Genomic DNA, 27,271 nt, shown 5'->3' on the forward strand with positions numbered 1-27,271 from the left:
TGATTTGTTTTATTGATGTACATTTATGTGATTGAATTATATTCCTCAGTCGCTCTGTAATGTTCGTATCAGGGCTTTATGACGTTATATAGAGCAGAACATATAAATGACGTCTCAATGAGAGACAAGAACTTATATTTCTAGTACGACAACTAAGTGTTAAGGATGTTTGCTCCTCTTGTTTTTGAATTTTTGCCAGATATTCGGAATTTCTGGTTTTATCCATGAAGTGCCATTTTCTTTTCATGATTTTATTACATATAGTTCAAAAAGCCATTTTTGAGGGAGAAAAAAACGATGCCAAAGTTAAATGTATGAAAAATCTAGAGAGAATCTCTTTCCGCCAAATTTCAACGGCTTATATCTCGAAAACAAGCACATGGATTCTTCAATTTTTTCTGCTTTTTAAGTTCCTTTATTCATATACTTTCAATTTATAACAGTCTTTTAAAAAGCTTGTTATTTTGAAACAGAGTATCGAACATCCTTAACAATGTCTAATTTTGGCAAAAGATACCAACCGCGTTTAATACTACGAATCTATTTGTTGCGGAAAACCCGAAAAACACAAGTATCTTAACAATACATCAAAATTGATCAATGTTGACTTTTTTATGCTTGAAATCTACAAATCGTGTTATGCTCCTGATTTCATTATGCTTGTTTATTTCTTTTTCGTGATTTTACAATGGCAACGTTTGAAAATGGTAAACACAATTGACAAAAGCAGATTTAAAACCAATGAAAAGCTGAGAACACGTTGCTGGTGAAAAAATTTATAGTCAAAACTTTTAGAAGATTTAGTTAAGTTTGAAATCTTTCACAACGTAATAAAAGTTTTCAAAAAATGCTTCCGGTACATTAAATAACAAATTACTAAAAAGAATATAATGACCAGTTACCATAAATAAGATGAGAGGATACTTTTTTGTATAGTTCAAATTATTGGGTTAAGCAGTAAAACAGTTATTGTAAATGAGAATGATTTACTGTGAAGGCAAATGCACTTTAATTCAATTGCCATTTGTGACCATGGCTTGAAAAGGAATTATGATATTCCGTTTTACACAAATACTATTAAATCACTTTAGATTTTGATAAAAAAAAAAAGCTGTTAATACAGTAATTTCCCGCTCTGAAACCGATATAATACCTTTACCTTAATCTGATAAGGCAATATTGAATTGCATAAAATTTATCCTTATCAATGACAGTGGCTCGTTTACGTGTCCACGTGCTCTGTCTTGGATGAAATATGCTTAAGTGTATATTTGTTTAGGGATTTCAAGGGCTAAGATTGTTTGCGAGGTTTGATCATTCAAATGGATCGTTTGGCGGAATTGTCCGAAGGTAGTTGTCATAGAGATATGGATTTGTTGATTTTATTTGCTCACTAAACCTGCTTATAAATATATAGGATTGGCGTGTGTGTGTGTGTTTATTTATTGGGGGTTTTTATTTGGGAGTTTAGGAGCGGGTGTTTCCTGTTAATTTTAGTTTTTCTTATTGTGGCTTGAAATGCTGCTTCCAGGAATCTTATTTAATAGTTCAATTTATAATTTTGTCCATGTAATCGAAAAAAATATTAATAAAAATATCAAACTAAATTCAAGGCAAATTCAAAAAGGGGGAAGTCCATAAAAGAGAGGCAAAAGATACTAAATGGGCATAAAACTGACACAATTAAATGATATACTATCAACCATCACAACGAATGCAAAAAAAAATCATATTTCTGACTAACTTCAGGCATTTTCCGAACATAAATTTAAAGTGGATAAAACCTGTTTTTATAGCTAGCTTAACCTCCCACTTGTATGACCACTACTTCCGTTATTTTGCCAAATTTAGTAAAAGAGCTTTTGTTGATTTTGCTATTTCGCGCCTTAGTCTTATATCCAGATCTACAACAAATCATTACTTATTTTGTAACATTTCATTATTCTTATTTTCAGGAAGAACAATTAGCATTCTTGATATTTTTGCTAATCGTTACAACTATTGGTAATTTAATAGTTTTGGTAGCAGTGTCTGTAGCTAAAAATAGATCCAGAATGACTTTCTTCATCATGCATCTAGCTATTGCAGGTTAGTATTGATAATTAGCGTAACAAAACGGCCATTTGTGCTTTGCCATACTTGTATTGTTTTAGGCGTAGTGAGAATAGCCGAGTAGTTTCGATTGCAATCGTTAATTGCAGTTACGTTTTGTCTCATCCGCAACTGTTTCAAGAGTTGTTTCTCTTACCAGAAGGATATTAAATGTTCGAAAGTTTGCTAGCAACATCAAAGAACATTTTATTGTTTCAAAAATTTATTTTTAAAAATGTTTTAAATTTCTGTATTCCTATCCGTTACTGACTTAACAAACAATTAAATTTATCGGCATTTTTACCTATTTGTTATAAATCATTTCATTTGCCTACATGTATGTTACTAACGTATATATTACAACGTGTTGGTTGCTGCACTTTACAAACATTTTCCTTTCGTCTTAGTCGAAAATTCACTGTTACTCGACTTCATTGATATGGTAATTTGGAATTGTACCTACAACCCGATCGCTTCAACGATTACATAGGACTATTATGAACTTTTTTAGATTGTTGGTAAATGGTATCAATATAAAAAATAAAAAGATATAGTATTATAACATTGTACCGATGTCTCCTAAGTCCCCCTTATATATTTCTTAATAGGTTTTCGAACAAATATTCTGATAACCACGAGTGATTTAACACGACTGACACATCTAGTTATGTCGTTGTTTCAATACATTATACCATTACATTCTCCATTTAGTGTTGAGTGATGCATGACAAAATAAATCAAACTGATCGGAAATGATGATGTCTATTTTCATATATATTTTCATGTGCTGAGTGATTGATTTTCTTTATTCATGCAGAAAAATAATGGACAAGAGACGGTCAATGAAACTTCATTTCAGCTCTTTTGATTAAAGTTGTAGATAATCATAGAATTTATAGAATAACTAATCCAAGAATTCAAATATAGAAAAATGTTTAACGAGTGACCGAACAACTGTTACATTTCAATTCAACGATACTTGCCAAGAGTTGATTTTTTGGTTATATTTGAAGTGTTGAACTAGTAGTTCTTTTTTATCACGTTGATCACGGTCTTCCTTAAAGCAATTACATTGTAGGTAGAAAATGCAAGGAACCATATCCTTTTCTACGTATTCTCAATTTGTTTTGATACAACCTTATCTACAAGGTCTTGATTAGGGCGACCTACATTTGCGCGGATTTGAAAATGACAAGCATTACATTTGCGCGGAGAAATGGTATTACGTTTGCGCGAATTTACCTGTAGTTTACCTGAGTTTTTTTTTACCTGTAATTTGTTTTTCGATTATTCTTTTGAACACAAATTGATCATACCACATCTTCTTATTTCATATAAGGATAAACATATATTAGGAAAAGAACATTCATATAGTCAACTTAGAATCTATACGGAAAGTTAATCCATAAAAAATCAAGGGTTTTTTTTCCTTTATTTGACTCGGATATAATAAAGTCCATTTTGTTAGTGGACTTTCAAACTTGTATATGGGTGGATAATTGGAAAGTACAGCTCAATCGTTAACATGTGTATGTAAGATGACCGATAAAACAGTTCAAATCATTTTCTTTTATTTTGTTAAGTAAATTTGTTCAAAATAATTTCAGTTTATATTAAATATACAAAGTAAATTTTGTCTTTTTTTTATAAAAAGTTATGGATTTAATTTTCATATGTTTTTGTATAAATCCGCGAAAATGTAGTAACTTCTCAACAGGTAAATTTCGCGCAAACGTAATGCGTTTTGTCGCGCAAACGTGGACTTTTTTCGCGCAAATGTAAGACGAGTTCGCGCAAACGTAACGCGCTGCTTGATTACACCCATTGTTGTACATGTATGATGTTAGAGAAGTAAAATTATAAGATTTATTTAACATGTGTGAAATATTTTTTTGATAAAAAAACAACGAAAATGTACTTTGAAAACACAAGTTAAAATATAAGATTTTTAATCAATGAAAAGATGAGAACACGTCGCTAGTGAAAAGGCAAAAAAAATAGATTTAATTAAGGTTTGCAATATTTCACAACGTCATAACAAAAAATCAAAAAAAAATTCCAAGACTATAAATTGTTACATGTTGTGCATGGTTACAAATTACTTTGAAAATTACGAATGATGAACAACTCGACGGATTGTTTTGTTTGTATAGTTCAAATAATTCGGTTAAGCTGTAAAACAATTATTGCCAATTTTTTTTGGTGTATGCAAATGCACTTCAATTCAATTGGTATTCTTTACCATAGCGTGCATAGGGCTTATGAACTATGAACGATTTATTCCGTTTTATATAAAATACATTTAAAATCACTTAAACTAAGGCGTTTAACCAATCGCATTATCACTAATTTACCAGAGGTGCAATAATGAACCAGAGACAGTCAATGGGAATCCATACTAGTTCTTATGATTAAAGATGTAGTTAATTATGAAATAACTAATCCAAGAATTCAAATATAGCAAAATATTTAGAGAGTGTCCGAACAACACTTCGATTCAATGATGCGCCTCTCCAGTAAAATATTTTTCGATCTTTGAATTTTTGAATTAGTTATTCCTTTATTACATTGGGCTTTTTAATAGACTAATAAAATTAATGTATTTTGGTAAAAAGGAAGTTTCTACCAATAAAGTAAAACGAAATGTTTAGATAACCAAAGCGCGCAAAAAAAAATAATAAATTTTGTTTCTCAGATCAATAGACTCAAGTTATTATGTAATTATATAAGTAGCAATAACATGTTAACTAATAAATAACGGCAAATTGATTATGATGTCGGATAAAGTATCCTTAACATTGATTAAATGTCAAAACTCAATTTTTAAAAACTAATTTATCAATGCATAAGACTTACACATGTTACCTAATGCATAAATATTCCATTCATGTTTTTCTATGTATATTTAATTTAAGTTATTCGTCAATACTCTCTATTGTCTTTAAAAAGTTACAATATGGTGCATAACAACACTTAATACCAAACCGCTGCTACGTCAATATCTGATGTTAAATGCAATTTTCATGTTTGTGCAATGCGCCGATTACAATTTATCATTCTTGAGATTGCAACAAAGCAAACACTAATGTTTGCCTTTTGCGGTCAAAACCCCTATTAATTATATTGATGATACAGTATTAAACTGTCTACACATAACACCAGTAGGATATAGTTTTCAATATATATTCGGATCTTTTGTTATGGTCAATTGATAAATGTACAACTGAAGTTCATGCTGACCATCATGATAAGAGATATTTGTGAAAATCATTGAACATATAGCCAACTCTTATTTCATCGCACTGAATCATTACTTCGACGGAAAGAAAATAAAAAAGATATGTACTCTTAAGTGAAATACTATGCGTTTCAGTGATTGAATTGAGTTGTCCTACAATTTATTAATTCAGATCCAACGTATCTTCTGAAAGGCATTGATCTTTAGTATCGTTTGGTTACTACCTCATTAACATTTACCCGACACCCCCTTTTATTCAAATCTATTCAAAAAGAAGACCCACGTCTTCTTCATTAACGATCGTCTTTCATGAGCATACAATATATGCCACTGGGCGTTAAGTATACAAATACCAATCAATCATAACTCTTGAAAGATGATAGCAATAAAAAGTTTTATTCCTTCCCTTATTATTATATAAACATCAAAACATCAAATATGTTTACCCCCCTCCCCCCAACACACACGAAAGCAAAACAAAAAAGCAACACAAAACAAAACTAACAAAAATAACAAAAATAACAATAAACAAAACTTAAATAGTCTTAAGTATTTAGAGATTATAGAAGTAAAGGATTATTCCGACTCCCTTATTCTTTTATATATATAATATATTATTTTTTTTTTCAGATTTGTTAGTCGGATTAGTGAGTTTAATGCCTGACTTAATATGGCGACTGGCTGGGCAGTTTTATGGAGGCGAAGTACTTTGCAAAATTGTTAAATTTTCACAGGTATGATATTGAAAATAAGCTTCATGTCCAATGTGCATTTCGTACATAAGAAAAGATTTGTATTTCTTTTACACCAAGCGTAAAATTTGAGGGCCACAAAATTCAACCTACCGTAAGAAAATGAAATGCCTAGGTATAATTTTCATTCATGAAGGTGAACACATTGCATGTTATGCTTGTGTTAAATATGTCTGAACATTTTAGATAAATTCGCGATAATTTACAAAACGTTTATAAATGCCATTGAAGTTCAGTATCAGATAATAATTACTTAGAACAAAATTTTTTTTTTTTTTTTGGTGTTTAACATTTTCCCCACAATAGTAATAATTTAGTTCTCCCAGTAGATAAACGATGTTAAAAAGGTAAAAAGCAAATTTGAAGGAATCACATGAACTCAAAATGGAACGATACCGGCTGCGTCAACAGGATAAATGTGTCGAGCTCTTACTATGCATGCATCATAAGTTCGTTTGTAAGTTCCTGGATAACAAATTTCTACCTGACACACTGCATAACATTAATTTATGTGGATAGATAAGTTAACTGACGCAATCAATAAAAGACAGACACTTATGACGATAAGTAAAGCTACTTATGACAAAAAACAGAGAAAAACATGACGAAAACTACAGAACCGCTTGACGAGAATATATTTGAGAATGAGCACATATATTATGAGTTTGAATATCCCTTTGGTATCTTTCTCCGCTCTTTTTTGCTAACAAAAACAGAGAGTTTTTATTTGGGTTTTTGTTGATCTTGGTTTAATTGTCTGTGTTATGTCAGTTGATTATAAATGTTTCTTTTTTTAACATACACAAACAAATACATAGCATGATATTAATAAGGTTTGATTAATTAGTGCTCTTCATACGAAAAAAAAACACTTACAAGACATCATATTCAATATGAACCAGATTTCCGTGGAAGGAAAATCTATTAATATAAAAATAAGGAGATGTGGTATGATTGCCTATGAGACAACTATCAACCCAAGTTGAAATGAAGTGGATGTAAGCAATTATAGGCAACCGTACGGCCTTTAATAATGAGAAAAACCCATCCCGTATAGTCGGCTATAAAAGGCTGCGACGTGAATTAAGTAAATAAACGTATTGCCGCTATTATTTCATTTACATTTAACCCTAATATCCTTTAATTTTTGTCATATGTTAATACCTGTAAAGAAATAGAAAAAAAAGACAAGTTCCTCAGGCGATAAACCCAGGAGATATTACATAATGGAAATGAATTGAAAAACTCTTATTGAAACGATAAATAATTCTGCTTATAAAATCAGAATACTTAGAAATTAAAGATATAACAAAATAATTCACATTATTCCCAGTAACTATTGAACTAAAGCAATGCCTATTAATGAAACTATTGCAATGAACAAGTACAATTTCAATTTGAGGAAATATATATTTCCCCCAGGATCATTAAACAATTGTTTTATTCAGATAACAATGCAGCAAGTACCCCGTTCATGTGATCATGACTTAATAATGAAGGTTACGTTAATTATCACCTTCACGTGATTATAGTACAATATTCTCGTTAAAGCATTGTAAATCTAAAAGTTATTATTTTCTGTGTTAACTGTTATTGTTGCAACTCGTATATTTTGCTAAACGTTAAAGAAAAATGTTAAAAACTATAAAACAAAAAAATGTTTGAATATCTCGTACATTATTTCTTCTACATGTCATTGCAACTGAGCGTTAAATTGAAACTTATTACTTCAAATTTATTTCTTTCTTTGAAATTATTCGAACGCAGTATGACCTTCCGATTCAAATGTCGCAACATTTTTTTTCTTAGGCAAGATAGACGTAGGCGTGTAAGAAAGTGAGTAAACACATGAGTTAATTAAATTAAATAATAAAATAAACCTAACATTAGGACCATAATTTTTTAGATCAGTATTGACAATACGCAAAGTCAACGACATGAAGAAATGTAACTTCGCTTAATTTAACTGACATTTTTTTTTTAGAAATAACAGCTTAAATGTGATTTTCTGATTGAAATTATCAAATCCATTTGTCATTTACGCTTGGTTTACACAAAACGTTGCACACTAGTTTACAGTTCTTTATAATTTGCATTTGTTTTTGTGGCAGTTCTATCTGTATTTATTTTTAACCCGTACCTAAGGGCATTATGTTTTTCGGTCTGTGCGTCCGTTCGTTCGTCCATCCGTCCGTTTGTCCATTCGTCTTTCTGTTCGTTCGTCCGTCCGTCTGTCCCGCTTCAGGTTAAAGTTTTTGGTTAAATTTTTTTATCAAGGTAGTTTTTTAAGTTGAAGGGAGAAGTTGAAGTCCAATCAACTTGAAACTTAGTACACATGTTCCCTATGATATGATCTTTCTTATTTTAATGCCAAATTAGAGTTTTGACCCCAATTTCACGGTCCACTGAACATAGAAAATAATAATGCGAGTGGGGCATCCGTGTACTATGGTTTTTACATGCTGACCCTAAACCAATGGGTCTTTCTTATACAAAAGTTATGAGACCATGGACGTATTATAAGAGAAATACGAAAGATACCAAAGGGACATTCAAACTCATAAGTCGAAATAAACTGACAACGCCATGAAAAAAAAAAATGACCAAAAGACAAACATCTTTACACAGAACACATCATCTATTAGATAACTAAAGACCAAGCGACACGAAACTTGGCAAAAAACCGGGGTTTATCCTGATCCACATGCGAGATCCGTATTATATTAAAAGAACTACAGAACCCTGACTTCAATCGTTTGAACTATTATACCTCTTGCATTTGAATGACATGTACGAAATTGAAACAGCGTACGTTATTAACACACCAGCGAGTGGCGAACTGCGAAATTGTGACTTCTAGGAATTCCTGCTTACGGAAGCAAACGAACAAACCGGTGTTTAGGAACAAGGATTACACTGGACGTATGGTTGAAAGCTTTTATTATCCTACAACCCATTTTATTTCCAAAGTCAAATTGAACTATTGGATAAGATTTGAGCTAAAATAGTATTGGCTCTTTAATATCTTGTTTGTGTACAAAATATTCATGTAATATGTTACAGTAAAATTCCCTTATAGGTTCATGTAATTTTTACATTGTTATCTTCATTTTTGCAATTCATGAATCTTCACTCTTAAAATTTAGTTTCTGTCGACGCAGTATTAAAGGAACACATGCTTTCCTGTATAGCAAAAGAGGGACGAAAGATACCAGAGGGACAGTCAAACTCATAGATCCAAATAAACTGACAACGCCATGGCCAAAAATAAAAAGACAAACAGACAAACATCTTTACACAGAACACATCATCTACAAAGTTGTAGTAAAACAAAACGTAGATATAGCCCAAGAATAACGTGTCTTCCTAATGCTTTGCATCGAAAAAAAGGATATAAGAAAAGTCAGCAAAACATTCGACAGGAAAACACAAATCCCACTTAAATAAAGGGACTTGACTTGGATAAGTCTGTGTAGCTCCAGTGTTCCCGTAAAGGTTAACAATTCCTGCTCGATTGCATTCATAATACCCGTGTTGCCGTTCATGCCTTTTAAGCGTTGTAATATTCATAATTCTTGTCCGATTACAAATTATTTGTGCAAATTGATCTGTGTTAATCAGTTTATCGACAAGTTTGAAATATAATTAGGTATAAACAGGTTATAATATCTTCTTATCTCATTAAACACCACGTGACTGATAGGATTATATATCGTCAGTTTAGGACTGAAACATCGCAGTTGGTCACAAAAGACTCTTAACGATAATGTACAATTTAGATCTTTTCCATCTTTTCTACAACGCTCTACGGGTTATTAATCAGTGATAATAAATCGTTATAGTTCTTGTCAAAAATGTGCTGCCATGATCAAACCAAATTCGGTAATGATTATTATTCATAGGCTCAAGAGATTTTGTCCGGAAACCGAAAAATTGACGGCCGGACGATCGGATAACATTCATCATCTTATATGTCGACTTCAACATTGTCGCAACTCGGCTAATAATGCAAATAAAGATTGCTAATTTCCGTGTTCCATCCACTTGTTTACTGCTAGTATACATTTGTCAATAATGCAGTTTTCTTTCTTCCAGTGCCTTGTCACATATGGATCAACTTTCGTCCTTGTAGCGTTAAGTATTGATAGATTAGATGCCATAGCTAGACCATTAGGATTTTCCACAAGTAGTAAGATATCTAATTTATTTTTCCTTTTACATGAATGTAACATTTCCTAAGTTTCTTTACTTTAATTCCAATGTAATACAAGTAGACGTCTCGATGTTGTTAAACCAGATCTAATTTAATATTTTTCCCTTATAAGTATCCTCTTACACTTTGATTGACATTACAAATTGGCTTGGAAGTATTAAGTAGAAATTGGTCGAGTAACATATATATTGTGTAATGTTGTCATTTTAACATTGCCATAAAAGCGGGAGGTTTGGCTAGCCACAAAACCAGGTTCAACCCACCATTTTTTTCTTAAAATGTCCTGTACCAAATCAGGAAAATGGCCCTTGTTATATTATAGTTCGTTTCTGTGTGTGTTACATTTTAATGTTGTGTTTCTGTTGTGTCGTAGTTCTCCTCTTATATTTGATGTGTTTCCCTCAGTTTCAGTTTGTAACCCGGATTTGTTTTTTTCTCAATCGATTTATGAATTTCGAACAGCGGTATACTACTGTTGCCTTTATTTAAAAGAATTCACAGTAATTTGAATCAACTGACACACAAGAAGACAAAATATACCACGTGGCAGGTCTTTGATAGTTTCGGTTTATTTTTACAGAAAAACTGTTTTAAACTTAATTTTTTCATATAAGCTTTGGATTTTCAACAGTTTGCCCTCGAGTATCATTGAAGCGACATTTATTGTCCAGATTCGCATCTGGTGCAGTATAATTGAAACTGTAAATGTTATTATAGACTCGAGATAATGTAGGGCTTGACATACAGATAATCTTCTGTTGTTGAATATAGCAATAAGAAGAAGTGGTATGAATGCCAATGCGACAACCCTCCACCAGAGATCAAACGAAGTAGAAGTTAACAACTATAAGTCATCGTGCGGCTTTCAACAATGAGCAAAACTAATAATCACAGTAAGCTATAAAGGCCACGAATTCACAAATGTGAAACATTTGAAGACTGTATGTTCAACTATCAAAGAAGACTATCAAAGATCAAGCAGGAAGCCCAAAGCTCATACAAACTCAATAAAGATAGTGCTTAGGCCAACCACTCCCGAGGTCCATGACATAGAATTTGCGTACAAGTATATGAACATATGGAGTGGTTAAACTGTTTTATCAGCACCTAATTATTCTCCTGGATTATCCAAAAGTTCATAGAGCAACTAACAAAAAAAATTCAGAAAGAGAACTTTATTGCTACTAAAAAGATGCGTGAAGTATCATTTGTCAGTGAACTCCTACAAGATGAATCATAGCTAAAACGTATTTTAGGTTGGTTTTCCCATTTATATTCTACCACATTTATATTTAGATTTGCGTATTCGATCTGTCTGAAATTGATAAGTAGTCAACAATGTCCACACTCTTTGCACAGTTTGCAGTGAACTGTTAGCCCTTTGACGGAATTTCCTCGGCACTGGTCATGATCTATCATATATTTTGATAAATTCTCCATTGACTCCGGTTTTGTTTGTCTTTCCCAATCCTTTTTCTGTCTTGTGCTTTCTTGATTGTTTTAAACTTTTTTCAGGGGGCTTTTTCTCGTTCATTTTAAGACTTAAAGCACGTACGGTTTTGATTGTCAGCTCGGTGTCATCTCTTAGTTTTTATTTATTTAGATAAATGAAATATATACAAAATCTGAAGTCCAGACGTCGAAGGTTGAGCTTATTCTATCGTTTTGGATATTTGAATAAGCTTTTTCAGTTTATAAGTCTATATTTACTGATTACCAAAAAGGTTTTTACTCAGTAGTTACTGTTGGAGATTAATCTAAAAGCAACACTTTCCCAATGTTGCTCGCTATTTCAATTTGCCTGGTTTATCTACATTTCAAAAGATGCAGGCATACAAATACGTATTTGAATGAATACAGGGAGATACCGGGTATACGCCAATTAAACAACACTTCTACATAGATTTCCAAAGACCTTGTAGGTGATGCCTTATTACATAATAACTTATCAACGTTTTTATAGGAGTAACACGTGTCACATGTACAGAAGAATCTGATTACTCCTCCGAAGCATCTGAGATCATTCTCGTTTTATTTTTCGGTTGGGTTTTTAGTATTTAAGGAATGACTGTAATATTTTTTCTGTCTATTAAGAAATAACATCAAAAATGTGGTGCACACTGAATAACTCGCGTAGCGGGTTATTTTAAAGTGTGCACCACATTTTTTATGTTATTTCGAATAGACAGAAAAAATATTACAGTCATTTCTTATAATTTAATTCTAAATTCCATTTTAAACCGGAGTAAACCATGAAAAAACGTTGATGACGTCACGGTCACATGACAAAATTATGTCTATGAGCTGATAAACAAAACAACGTCAGCCAATCAGAAGACGCGTTACATCCAAAATTAAATTATTCTATTGTGTTTGTCTTTTCGTCGTTTTTATGCCATAGCGTTGTAAGTTTCTCTTCCAAATATGAGTTTTGAAGGTTCACTTGGTATCTGCCGCCTCTCTTATATTAAACAATTTAAGTCAACAATAAACAGGTGTCTGTACAGAATGCAAAGCTCTAAATAGTCCCACAAATCTAAAAGGTTTCTCTGTTTTTGCTGAATGAACACTCTGAACGAGATACAATTTCGATCATCACAATGTTTGATATTAACGACAATTGGATTACACCATTGTTGATTACATGTAATCCATCCCTTATCTAACGTAACTTCTTGATTTTGTTTGCCGACCAAGATTGAAAGTCCCGATGAAAATTGTTAGAATCAACAATTTGCTGTAGACACATGTGTATAATTACATTTCAATACGAAAAGGTCAGACAATTGAATAAATTGCGGATGATTCAACATTCTGTAATGTTGATTTAATGTTTACTACGCCTAAATGGTGACATTAAAAAAAAAATAACCCTTAATTTTATATTCCTTCTTTAAATATTACATTTCCGAAACTTATATTGTTTTTTCTTGAGTTTTTAGTTCTTTTCCTTCATTCAATTCTCATCCGCCTTTTAATATATATAATAGAAACGTTGAATAACAAATCAATTTCGTATATTTTCTTTAATGATAAATTCATGAAGGTTCGTTGTTGAAACTGGTTAAAATACATATATATATATATATATAAACGTTACAGATGGAAATATATCGCTTTTCTTTAAAGAACGTCTACAATTTTTGGATTTTTCACCCATACATAATTTCATAGGTAGTTAATTAGAATCGACTATTGAAAATTCAATAGCCGCAACTAATCCAGGTCAATTAATGATTAACTTACTATTATATACGCCATTTTTTCAAAATATGCTTTATTTTTAATCAACAGAAGCTAGAAATAGGATTCTTGTAGCCACAGCTTGGCTGATTGCAACAGTTTTCTCTATTCCTGCCGCTGTTTTATTTAAGACAGATCACTGCATTATAAATTTACCAACAAATGTACATTGGAAGGTGAGTTAATTGGATTATAATATCTAGACTTTTAACTACCTTTAGACTTAGTGTAACTTATATATCATACAAAACTAAGGTTGAATGTGGACTGTAAATAATTGTTAATGTGACTGTCATAAACTGCATAGTTGTATGCCAATACAATTGATAAGATTACACCTTTTAAATTAAAGAGGCGGAAGTTTTCAAAAGAAAAAATCAAAACTCATTTGAGTCGAGGAGAACTGGACAAAATTTTAGCAAAAAACAAAAGTACGACGGAAAAACACATAACAGTTTACAAAACACTAAATAATACTTATGTCTGAGCGACACAAAACCCAACCAAAAAACCTAAGGTGATGCCCAGTGAAAGTGTGAGCACTTATAATATGACATTGCACAGGCATCAATGTGATATATGATCTCTTAAACAAGGCTATTATTGTGTGTGTACTCTGCATTGTTGTTTTCTGCTAATATATCACAAACTGCATAGTTCGACATTTGAAAATCAGTTTGATGCATTACTTACGGCGTTTGTGTAACATTAACTCTTCAACAGAATCACAGGAAAACAGAAAAACTTGAATAAACATTTAACTACCGCATCGAGTGTGATATTTCTCCACTCGAGAGAATTTTAAAAATTGTTAATTTAATCGTCGAGAGTGGAGAAATTGTGTTGCTCGAGATTCGGTGGTGAATTTGATTCTCTAATAACTTTTGATGATATTTAGGCAAATTTTATCTGTAAAAAGATGTGTTCTTTCAGTATGACGTCATTAAATATGATATACTTGTATATGACGTAACAATAGAAATTCAAAAGTAAGAAAGATTGTTTGGCGTCATTGGATTATGAACAACGAAAAACTGTGATCAAACGAACTGCAATTTGATTATGAAAATTATTTACCTAGTCGGGGAAAACATAAATCAGCTATGAATTAGTAAAAAAAAAACTAATATAAGACGTGGCAAAGCGGCTTTAGAAACAAAACAGCGTTTTTATTATATTTAAATTTACCTGTGAACGTTACTTTATTTAACGCCATTTTGTCCTAGGTTAAAGTTGTCTTTTTGACATTGAAACATCTTTATTTGTATTGTGTCATAGATCAAACTTATTCGTCATGTTCGTTCAGTGTATATTTACTTGTTTTTGTGTATTGACTTTTTGATCGAGTTAAGCCATTTCAATTGATATTTTATTGTTTGTCTTTTTATGTTGTAATGTTATACCACTGTGTTTCAGGTTAGGGTGAAAGTTGGCGACTGTTAAACGTTCAAACCCGCTGCATTTTTAAGCACCTGTCCTAAGTCGGGATCCTATTGTTCAGTGGTTGTCGTTTGTAGGTGTGGTTCATAAGTGTTTCTTATTTCTCGTTTTTTATATAGATTAGACCGTTGGTTTTTCTATTTGAATTGTTTTACACTAGTCTTTTTGGGGCCCTTTGTAGCTTGCTGTTCGGTGTGAGCCAAGGCTCCGTGTAAAAGGCCGTACTTTGACATATAATTGTTTACTTTTTACACATTGTAACCAGGATGGATAGTTGTCTCATCGGCACTTATACCACATCTTCTTATTTATATTAACTAAAACATTACAATATCTGTTGTTCATCGTCTATTATGCTTTAAGTTGCAAAATTATATATTATTAATTTACTTTTGGCGGCCTTCTTCACTGGTTAGATTTAGAATACAAAAGTCATTAATCTTCTGTTTTTTATACAAATCAAATGTCTGTTACTAATAACTTCATATACAAAATTTTTGGCAAATAACTTAAATTACTATATGTTATATATTTTGAAATGTTGGTTACTCACTTTCACTAATTAACACTTTTTCAGATATATGTAACCATTATTGCCCTAGCTGTGTTCATTATTCCTGCAATTATTATAGCTATCTGTTATGGTATAATGGTGTTTATTATCGTTAGCAAGAATTCTGCATTGATGGCGACGATGAAAAAGAAGCATGAAAGGAAACCGCTATATTATAGACCAGGTATGGTTTACAAAACAAAAGGAAGAAAGTTAGTCGTGACATAAATCGTGGTGACAAAACATGACAAAGGACAACAACAGCTGTAACATGTGTAATTGCTAACGATATATATAAAAAAAATTAGTTATAATTGCCAATAAAACGACGAGCAACAAGCCACAAAATATCCTCACTTTCAAAAACTGAATTGCATAATTTAAGATTTGATGTACCGGTCAGACGGTTTATTTTTATGTTGTCTTTGTTTTATTTTGTTCGTTTTTCTTTTTGTTTGGATTTTCCAGATTAAATGATAAGGTATTCACTAATAATCATCTTTATTTAACATCATACATTACAGCATATCTTATGTTTTGCATTTCTAAGTTTTGTAACATAATAATCATTTGTCGGTATATGTAAAAGTTACATTATATCAATTTCAAACAGTGTTCTTGGGCAATCTCTGTGCAGAAAATGTTGACCTATAGTTGTTTACATCCTGTCCTGTGGACTGATTGTCTCTAGTTGTTTACATGCTGTCCTGTGGACTGATTGTCTCTAGTTGTTTACATCCTGTCCTGTGAACTGATTGTCTCTAGTTGTTTACATCCTGTCCTGTGGACTGATTGTCTCTAGTTGTTTACATCCTGTCCTGTGGACTGATTGTCTCTAGTTGTTTACATCCTGTCCTGTGGACTGATTGTCTCTAGCTGTTTACATTCTGTCCTGTGGACTGATTGTCTCTAGTTGTTAACATCCTGTCCTGTGGACTGATTGTCTCTAGTTGTTTACAACCTGTCCTGTGGACTGATTGTCTCTAATGGTTAACATCCTGTCCTGTTGACTGATTGTCTCTAGTTGTTTACATCCTGTCCTGTGGACTGATTGTCTCTAGTTGTTTACATCCTGTCCTGTGGACTGATTGTCTCGTTGGAAAGCAAACCATATTTGTATATGCTGCGGGGATTTGTGAATCAAATGACAAAACAAACGTATTTAACCATGTAAACGGTGAACAAGTTCAAAGTAATAGTTTTTAGTGCTATGCCTATTTCCTTTTTTTTACTTGTACCAGTCTCGTAATTGTCTAATGTTTTCAAGTTGATGGATTTTCCTCACTACAATTTTTCAACACTCTTTTTGCCGATACTGTTTTTTGTAACAAAGTTATCAAATTGAAATCAGTTATAATTTAAAAAAAAACTTTTCATTTTCGGGTGTCTATTCTGTTCATACAGATTACTTATGTTCTTTTAAGAGAAATGAAAGGGAGCAGAATAGGTTTATTCTATTTTCACATTTTTGTCTGTTTTGTCTTTTACAGAAATAAAAAATCAACGAAAGAAAGTTTCAAACGTTCAACATGACTCTAGAGCCAGTTCCAGAGGAATTATTCCAAAAGCGAAAATCCGAACAATAAAGATGACATTTGTTATTATCTTAGGTAAACGTTTTTCAGTGCAATTTATAAAAATTATCTCTACTTGTCATATTGAGATATATTCTCCTTGAATTTTGATAGCGTGACTGTGACATGAAGTATACATGTTATATTTACTGAAATTAAGTAAATTGATACTTTGAAAAAAGGGTTTGAAAGCCAAAATATTGAAAATCTATACTAAAATCATATGTTTAATAAGAAGGTTATAGCTTTATGATACACGTTAAAGTTTTTTAATAGTTAATGCCTTCTTTAAATAGGGATATAAGTTGATTGGACATGAAAAAACAGTCTTTTTGTAAATATGTCTTACCTATCAAACTATATTTTTAATATCATAATATTCTAACTACATATATCTTGTTTCAGTATTCATTATGTGCTGGAGTCCTTACTTTTTGTGGAATTTACTCCAAGTTTATGGACATATCAAGTTGAACCACACAAATATGCTGATTACAGTATTTGTTCAGAGTTTGGCACCACTAAATAGTGCAATTAATCCAGTTATATATGGAGTATTTAGTACTAGAATTTGTCGACAACTCAGGTATGTTTAGTTTATAATTTGTTTACGAAATTCAATTAAAAATTTAGCAATCAATCTAAATTAAGGCGTAAGTATTTTACCAATGTTCAAATCTCGTAAATCGATTAAGAAAAGACTAATCAGGGAAAAAAAAGTGGAAATAACCCTACAAGGACCAAGACAGGGTGCTTCGACAGGGTAGCGTTGTGCATGCACCACCCGCTATGCGAATCGTCACCAAGTCAAAATGTCACGTTTGGACATAATCGGTAAAATTACAAATCCGACGACCATTTTGGTATCTTAAGATCTACGATTGCGAAACATGTCGCATGTAAATTGAAAAACAGGCTCATCTTATAAGTCAACCAATTTGTGATGTTGAAGACCGTACGGTGACCTACAGTTTCTAACTTCTACTCCATTTAGTCTCTGACGGAGAGTAATCTCATTGGCAATCATACTACATTTCCTTATTTCCATGCATGCAGATTATGACTAACATACATGAAATTAGTAAACACACGTTTGTCATAATTTTGTTGTCATGTAATGCAGAATGTCTTGTCTCAACGTTTCCTGGCAAAATTAAAACATGAAGCCTTATTTGTGACAGTTTTGCATAGAAGTAATTATTTTTTATAAAGCAACTTTACAGTTATGTTACACAACACAAAATAGTAGGTTCTCTTCGGCTTCCTCCACCAATAAAAAACTGACCGCCACGAAATAACAATAATGTTGAGAGTGGCGTTAAACACACACCTATCAATTAATCAATTATAATAAACAACATGAATTATTAGAACATAAACGTTTGGTTACATCCATAAGTTGCATTTAATCTTGTTAATTTATCTAGCCATACGTTTCCGTAATATTCTGTTTTCAGATCAGACTTAAATGTATCTTTTCATTGTGCTTCACTTTTCTACATTATCGGATCAAACAACGTAGCAAACACACAATTTTGTTATATGCAGTTATTATTTCCATAAAGCCTTGTTTCTGATAACTCTACTCTTCCATACAAAAATGAAATATAAAATACGGTGTGACTGGAGTTTTGTTTTACCATACAACTGAACAGTTATATTTTTCAACAGATTACATTAAAAAAAAATACAATCGTAAAACATTTTTAATGTCGTTTAGTTCATAATTCGTCTTTACGATTGATTTACATCCAACATTTTTAGTTTTAAGTATTCCAGTATGAAGGTAATAACTCTACGTTGTTTTGGATTGCATTCTTTTTTGTATTTTGCACGAAACAGGATATAGCTGCATGGCGATGCTCTCATTTCTACCTGTTTTCATATAATTACATTTGATAATCCGAATCAATGTAAAGCTATTCCAATGTTATTGCTACATTCAATGTAAGCCGTAACAATCTATATCGCATACTGAAAATAAAATTTAATAATTTCACTAACATGAATTATAAATAAAACATGACATATCTAATGATTATTATAAATACGATAATTATTCAATGTTGAATTGACGCAATATTTGTGGTATTAATTATTTTATTTCAGTGCAGGATTCTTACAACTCCTTTTCATATCTTTAACAAAAACAAAAGTCTATCAATTATAACAAAACTTCTTATTCTATACCCAGTAAACCTAACTATGACAGACAATCTTAGCAGCTAAATTAATAATAAATACACTCCTGTTTTATTAACAAATCAAGGCCAAAATTACCACCGTTAGATATCAAACCTTGCGATAATTCATTACCGACTTTATTGACAAGTTAAATGTATTTCGCATACACTTTTTGGACTACACAATCAGCACACTTGATGCAAATTGATAGTTGAGGTATTTTGTATTCATATCTGACTACTAAGAATAGAAACAAATCTTATCAATGTCCGTGCACACATGTGTTTCTTGAATAAATTAACATAATTTAGATTTTGTACTGATCAATCATTTATCATATTCTATTTGATGTTTATGTTTTGAAATAGTACAATAACGTTATTGATGAACAATCATAAATATGTTATCTTTTGATAGTTAAACCTCTATATGACATTTCAAATTTCAAATGATTTAGAGCAGTTGGAGTCAAACGCAACTAACTTGCATTACCTGCTAAATAATCGGTCATGATACACGTTGATAATTGTACCTTTTTATTCATTTCAGAAGATTTAAAGCAGTAAAAGTCATTTGTGATATATTTCCTTTTTGTGCTGACCAATCAACTAAAATGCCATATGATCATTCTACAATGGTTACAGACAACACCTTTACATTTCGACGTCAGATTATTTCTCCTAGGAGATCTATTTATAGCCAAGGGGAAAGTTTTCAAATGGAAACATGTGACCTTATAGCTAGTGTATTGCCTGATAAAAAACCAACAATTATACGAGAATAGAGGAACCTTTTATTCCATTTGTGCACAAAGGGTTAAACCTTTCACTTAAATTGCAGAGGTCATTAAAGAACCGATCTTCATTTGAAAGTTGCAGAGAACGCAATGAATACGTTCACGTTATCAACACATTGTATAGCGGTAATGACTGATGGAAAGATGATGCTAATTGGCATTTTGTCTAATAAGCAATGAAACAATAAATACAGATATGCTTTATGAAAAAAATGTAATAAAAACTCAAATTGAAATGACAAACAATTAATAGATGATTTTGTGATCATTGTGAAAGCTAACTAACTATTATAAAATTATGAAATGTATATTTACAAAAAACGATATATCTTTATATCTGTATAACATGAATTGATGTTAAAGTTTGTTGTTACATAATGGAGACAAGAAAGGGTGAAACACGTCTATTGGGGAGGACAATCTGAACATAATACTACCAAATACCTATGTAGAATAACTCATCCATATCGAACAAATCAGACACAGACATAACATGATAAAAAACTCCATGTATATTTTAACAAAAACAACGAGACTGTTACTTATATATTGTCGTATGAAACGAGTTTCTGGTGATTATAATTCCAATGAAATTATTGAACTAATACAAACCTATATAATAAAGTAAGTTCTCTGTGCACGTTTTTTTTAAATAATAGTACGAATCCATAACGTATAATCATCAAAAATATATTCTTATCGGTGATTCTGGATCGAAAACTTTGACGGCTAATTAACTTTGGGGTTTTGTTGCCGCAGTTTACCGATTATGACTTTGATAAACAATCAACACTGAATCATGGAGCACGTGACAAATAAGTGATATGATAGAGTGATGTTTATTTGGTTTTTTATATTTTCTATGCGTTCTTATTTGTTAATTAACCTTCGTTAAATCAGTTTTGAAATAATTTGGTGTTTTATTTTTTTTAAAGGAGCACTAGCTATGAATTAGACAAACACATAAATACGATTTTTGTTTGTTTCAAACATTTTTAAAAGCAGAATATAGAAATAATATTTAGCAGTAAGTTTTGTTCAATTTCTTCAAAATAAGCTAACAAACATCGCCAATGTAATATTGGCTTGAAAAGTTATTTTTCTCTTATTTCAAACTGATAAATAAATAGAACAGTATATAGAACATGTAGAACAGGAAGAAAATTATGCTAATAACAGATGACAAACTGGATTGCTGATTACAAATCCACATACAAAATAAGATTAAGGAAAAATCTGCTAGTACATATTATTATCAAACACTATTTCTTCAATCTTCTGTCGTGTTCATAAATATAAAGCAATCAATACTTCAATTTTTGCTTGTTATTTTCTTATTTCTGCTTAATAGAAGAGGTTAATTGATGTATAATAAAAATAAATATCTTACTATTTTCATCTTTACTAATGGCAGATCACAGACAATTTAACGAACTGAAGTCATAAAGTAAGGATAAGGATGTAATTTTAGACAATTTATCCATCATAAAAGGTGATTCGATCGAATGGTGGATAACAGGCAGATATATGTTTCCGCTAACAAATTGCAGTCATTAGATAGTAAACGATATCATATCAAATCAGATAATACCAATATAAGCTATTACTACATTATGCAATATGTCATCATGATCCCAACTCCTTAGATACCAAAAAAATGCATAACTTTATATGTAGGAACATTTGTTTGGCTACTGCATTTACCTCAAAAAATATTTTAAGCATAATTGACTGTTGTGTGTTGTTTTCATTATTCAAAACATTTAGTGATATATTTTGCATTTTACCCTTTTTACACTGACCCAAACAAAGCGCACCTGTTTAACGGAATATATAATTATCAACCAATACAAGATCTAAGCAATTACCCATCTCAACATACATAAATTGCAAATAATTGAACCAAAAACACAACAAAGGTTTCAAATAACAACTGTTACATAAATCACAAAAACATTATCTTTTAGCAAAATTTAGGTTAAGGGACACTACTAAAGTCTTATCATTCTTCTTGATGTTGATGCTTATCCTTCCGGAGCACCTGCGATACCCCCCTCCCCCGGCCCAGTTTTTGGTGGGGTTCGTGTTGCTCAGTCTTTGGTTTTCTATGTTTTTTTGTGTATTGTTTTTTGTTTTTCTTTTTTAGCCATAGCATTGTCAGTTTATTTTCGACTTATGAATTTGAATGTCCCTTTGGTATCCTTCGCCTCTCTCTTCTTGGAAAGTTCCTATATATAATCTGCCACGTAAAATACAGAACAAGTCAAGGAGAAGGGTTTTGATTAGAATGCCGACAGTCAGTTGATGCTATCTCGTACACATAACGGAACATTCAGTGATATAATGTTTTACTGTCTGTTGATCTGTTGATCACTAATAATGAAAATCATGTTTTAGAAATTAGCATGTTGACATTTAATTTCAGAAGTCGCTTAATAGCTTGGGTTATATTATGAGCAACATAAAGAAAGACCATGGTTATATATCGATAACCCTTACTAGGAAAGGTACTTTAACTCGAGAAAATAACATAAACATATAAACTGTTCAACGACTTGTGTCATAATCTTTTCGATATGTTACACAAAAAAAAAACAGTTTAACTAGAAAACCACAGAACAAACATCAATTTAACAATTTCAAATCGGAGAGTGTTTCTTTACACTATATGAACGATGCTGTAGTCTTTTTAAGGAAAACGAGTTATATGTGTCCTATACCCGATTGTGGCATTTTGACTGAGTGTGAATTCGCATGGAGAGTGATGCATGCACATCAGGAGACGCCTACCCTGTCGACGCACCCGGTTTCGCTCCTTTTGAGTTCATGCGATTCCATTGGTTTTTGTCTGTTACCTTAGTTTTTCTCTTCTCGTTCGATTAACGAGATTTGAATATCGGTAAACTATTGTCGCCTTAGTTTTATATCATTACCTTGTTCCTGGATACACTTTTTCTTGTGTAGTATTGGCATTTGTGCACGTCTGTGTTTTTTTCCGAAAAATTGAAAAGTCCTGATTACATGTAATAAATAATTAAAATTGTGTTTACCTATTCAGTGTAAATAGTTACAACAGCTATTATTACACCACCCGACTTTAGAAAACCATTAGCAAAATGACATTTGTGCAACATATGCTAACCCTTCCGGTGCACCTGATGTCACCTCCGTTTTTCGTTTCGAATCGCGTTTATTAGTCGTTGTGTTTATGTACTGCTTTGCAGACAGTTGTTTGTATTTCTGCCGTTTATCGTTTTTTGCCATGATTTTGTCAATTTCCTTTCGACCTATGAAGTTTCATTCTCCCTTTAGTGTCTATCGCCTCTTTTTTTAACAGCCAGTTATACAATTTGTTTCTGTATCTCTTTATCTTCATGTTTGATTTATATTCTTATTCATATATCAGCTCAACATGTACCACGATGTTTCGATATTCCATCAATTATGTCTGTTCTTCTAACTAAGTTTGTACTTCTATAATTAAATCTAGACCGAAAAAGTAATTACCGCAGAGAAAATCAGTTTTTTCTTATGAGGATTGGGGGCAATATAGTATCATCATTTATCAATTAATGACATTTTTACGTCATTAACGTATATTAAACATTTTCCTTTATGTACAATTAGTGTATAGTGCAAAGAATTAGCCAAGCCTTGTCTATATCAAGTCTTAGAAATTATATAATATTACTTATTTTTCATGAAGTTTGAAAAAGGTGATGCAAGCTTGTATTGAATTTCTTTCAAAGGTGAATTATTATGCTTCCAAGTTCGTGTATAACCTTTAACGATTTTACTATTCTTTGTTTTGACAATGGAAGGGGAGGGGAAGGGGGTCTATTTTATGTTTTTGAATAACATTTTTTTTATGATAATGGGAGAGGAGGGGTGTTTCATTAGGGTTTTAAATAACAATTTAACATTTTAAACCAGATTCCTGAAAGATTTCTCAAAACTGCATGTTGTAAAGATTTTAGTAAATTTTGAGTTCTTTTTTCAAACAAATAAAACATGAAGGAAATTTCCAGAAAAAAACCTAACTTCTACCGAATATGATATTGCGTAATGTTGATCAGATACACACAATACAATGTCTCACACAGAATCGAAACACCCTGCATTAATATGATTTTGATTTTAGGAATATACATGTGACATGTGCATTTGGCAAACATGAGACTCGTCAAAACATTGTTCCAATTCTAGTTAATTTTAGCAACTTTACTATATAAATTTGATCCGTCCGAAGCGCTTTTCCAAAATAGTTTGCCATCGACTTATTCTGAAAATCACCTGCGCAACCGTTCAGATTGATAAATAAATTGCATATAAAAGTAATTGTCGAATTACACCAAATAAGTGCAAATAAAACAATGAAATATAATATATACATTGTTATAATATGATTAACATATAATTTAAATCCTGCCACTACTTAACCATTGTCAACTAGACGGACAGTATAATCGTAAAAAAAAAGAATATCCTCAAAATGCTAAATATCATACGGAATCAATGATTTGATATTTATATTCATTTTCATTTTCTTTTTTTTATACGACTTTTGACAATATTTTGCTAATTTCTTTTTCTGTAATTTAAAAGTTGGCAATTTGGTGTACAAATTAAAAAAAAAATATGTATAAAGCAAACTTCCCTTTACCGAAAGATGCATATGTTATCATCACAACAACCATTCGATAGTCATTGACAGTAGTGCCACTAGTTGAGCAGGAACTGCTGACCCCTCCAGAGCACCTAAGCGCAGCCCTAAGTTTTTGAGAAGCAAATATTGCTCAATCTTTAGTTTTCTGTCTGGCGATTTGTTATGTTGTTTGTCTTATCGTTGTTTTTCCCTCTCCCCTCACATTTGGACTTTATATTTTTTTATTGCTCCTTGGTATCTTCTTTTCATACTAATTTCTAACTCAGAACAAGACTGAATTGTCAGCATGTAAATTTAGTGTACGTATTCTACATATATACTGATACACTGCAAACAAATAACCATAGTATTTTTCAACACCTTTATGTTTTCAGGTTTATAGTTCTAAATTGGTCTATGATACCGTCAATCTTGCTTTCGATAAATTGATGCTGTAATTCTTCTTTTGTTCAATGTTTTGTTTATGAAGCAATTATTTGTTTATAATTGGTTCTAGTATAGATTTCAAATGCTTTATCATCAAATAAACGAAAAGAACGAAATCGATTTGAATTCGACATTTACTATTATATGTAATTTACTTATCAATCTGAACGGTTGCGCAGGTGATTTATAGAATAAGTCGATGGCAAACTATTTTGGAAAAGCGCTTCGGACGGATCAAGTTTATATAGATTATTTTCATTTTAAAGCAATGGACCGATACCGGTGTAAAATATGGTATTGTTTTCATGCTTTTAGAGGTGTTTCGTCTAATAGTTTGTTTTACCAAATAGGCTACTGTATTGAAAATACCCATATTCTAGTTGAATTATTAATGCCGTTTCTTTACCTTTACCTTTTAGAATTTTCTAAAGGCTTCTGATCTTACCTCCTATACACTTCTAGGAATTTCATTGGTTAATAGCAAACACGTGGAAACCATAACAATATGCAACAAAGATGTAATCGTTTATCAAAGTACATATCGTAATACCTTATATCATGAATTGAAAGTCTATCATATAACTATTTATGGCTAAATGATGCCCCTAGTGTCATTACTGGTAAAAATGATGTTCACATTGATTTTTCTAATTACTTTTATTCATGACTTTTTTATTTTTTGTCGTATTTAAATTTCTTTTAATGTGTCAACGTCTTAAAGAAACTAATGAAAGATACCCCAGGCTTATAATTTTGTACGCAAGACACGCGTTTCGTCTTTAAGAGATTTATTAGTGACGCTCGAATAATAAAAATTAAAAGGCAAAATAAAGTATGGAGTTGAATTTGATAAAGGACTTTCCGTTTTGAATTTTCCTTGGAGTTCTGTATTTTTGTTATTTTACTTTTTGAAAAGCATCAAAAACTTACAATTCTGAAATATTTTGTCACATACAGCTAAGGTTAATTATTCCTGGGGTCAAAAATCTTTAGTATTCCGAACAACTATTTGATTTAAACAGTTAATTTATAAATATGTTCTCTAAAGCATTGCTGATTCCAAAATTACAACAAACGATTCTATAGTTTGCTAAATCAACTTTATCAAGAATGATTTTGATATGTTTAAAAAATAGCGTCAAACTGTTTTTTTGTTTTTTTCTTATTTCGTCCTGAAATTCTGGTAGTTTCTGAAAAATCTGACTTGACGCAATTAAGAATAGGAAAACAGACAAGACTTTACGGGCGAGAGTTTAAAAAAGGAAAATAACACTTTATAACTTGCATGCGTCAGAAGCGCATTTCCGGATTGATTAATCTGGAACCCTTAAAGCCGAATATTTGAAAACCAATTTTTATAAGATCCGGGACATTTGAAGAAAATCTATATTGTTACGTTCTAGGATTTTTGAGTCATGATTCCTGGCGTTTCTTCTATTCAATATAACAAGTACAGTGGTTTATAAAACATACAACATGAAATAAGATTCGTTTATATATGTTACAGCGAGGCGCACTACTTGCACCAAGTTTAATTAAACAATTCTGCTAGCACTCGGTTCAAGACACTTGGGACAATGCATTATAATACTCTACAAACGTGGTGCAGTGAAATATCCTTGGTGCATTACAATCAAATACTCGGCAGACGAGTTGCATTGTTAACGATTTAATTGAGCAAACAGTTCGTCAGCATTTTGATGAAGACCTGGTTAAACTATCAAGACTATTAAATATCACACCAAGCAATCTTATTTGTAAAATACGGAACAAAACGCACTAAGAACATCTGCATGTATCAAGTGTGTAACAAAAAAAGACACAGAGATGTTAACACAATTATGAAATTGTCACATGTTGATACCAAAGTGACAATATAATTTTTCAAATCATCGAAGTGTAAGACTATCACCAAAAAGGGCCTAAAATAATAGTCAAATCCATCTAAGGTCATATTTGCCAGAGTGAGTTGAAAATGTACTTTCTAAATAATTTCTGAATTGAATCAGTTATATTGTAAGCTATATACACAAATGTCACTGTTGCCTTTCTATTAAACATCAGTCCGTAGCAATTTGATATTATTATAATTTGG

At 31.5% G+C, this 27,271-nt stretch overlaps 1 protein-coding gene across 8 annotated transcripts in view; it reads left to right on the forward strand.

Annotated features, from left to right (window-relative positions):
- Nucleotides 1-21,473, forward strand: part of LOC127718149 (cardioacceleratory peptide receptor-like) — a 191,429-nt gene extending 169,956 nt beyond the window's left edge. For all 8 annotated transcript variants that reach the window (XM_052224125.1, XM_052224122.1, XM_052224126.1 and 5 more), the window contains 8 exons: nt 1,956-2,088; nt 5,960-6,063; nt 10,177-10,270; nt 13,589-13,713; nt 15,555-15,714; nt 17,021-17,140; nt 17,510-17,690; nt 19,838-21,473. In XM_052224125.1, coding sequence (XP_052080085.1) covers nt 1,956-2,088; nt 5,960-6,063; nt 10,177-10,270; nt 13,589-13,713; nt 15,555-15,714; nt 17,021-17,140; nt 17,510-17,690; nt 19,838-20,072 — 1,152 coding nt within the window. In that variant the 3' untranslated portion in view covers nt 20,073-21,473. The remainder of the gene's footprint in view (nt 1-1,955; nt 2,089-5,959; nt 6,064-10,176; nt 10,271-13,588; nt 13,714-15,554; nt 15,715-17,020; nt 17,141-17,509; nt 17,691-19,837) is intronic.
- Nucleotides 21,474-27,271: the final 5,798 nt, after the last annotated feature.

Source organism: Mytilus californianus, unplaced genomic scaffold (genome assembly GCF_021869535.1).
Source record: "Mytilus californianus isolate M0D057914Y unplaced genomic scaffold, xbMytCali1.0.p SCAF_10, whole genome shotgun sequence".
In the NCBI taxonomy this organism is placed as follows: domain Eukaryota; kingdom Metazoa; phylum Mollusca; class Bivalvia; order Mytilida; family Mytilidae; genus Mytilus; species Mytilus californianus.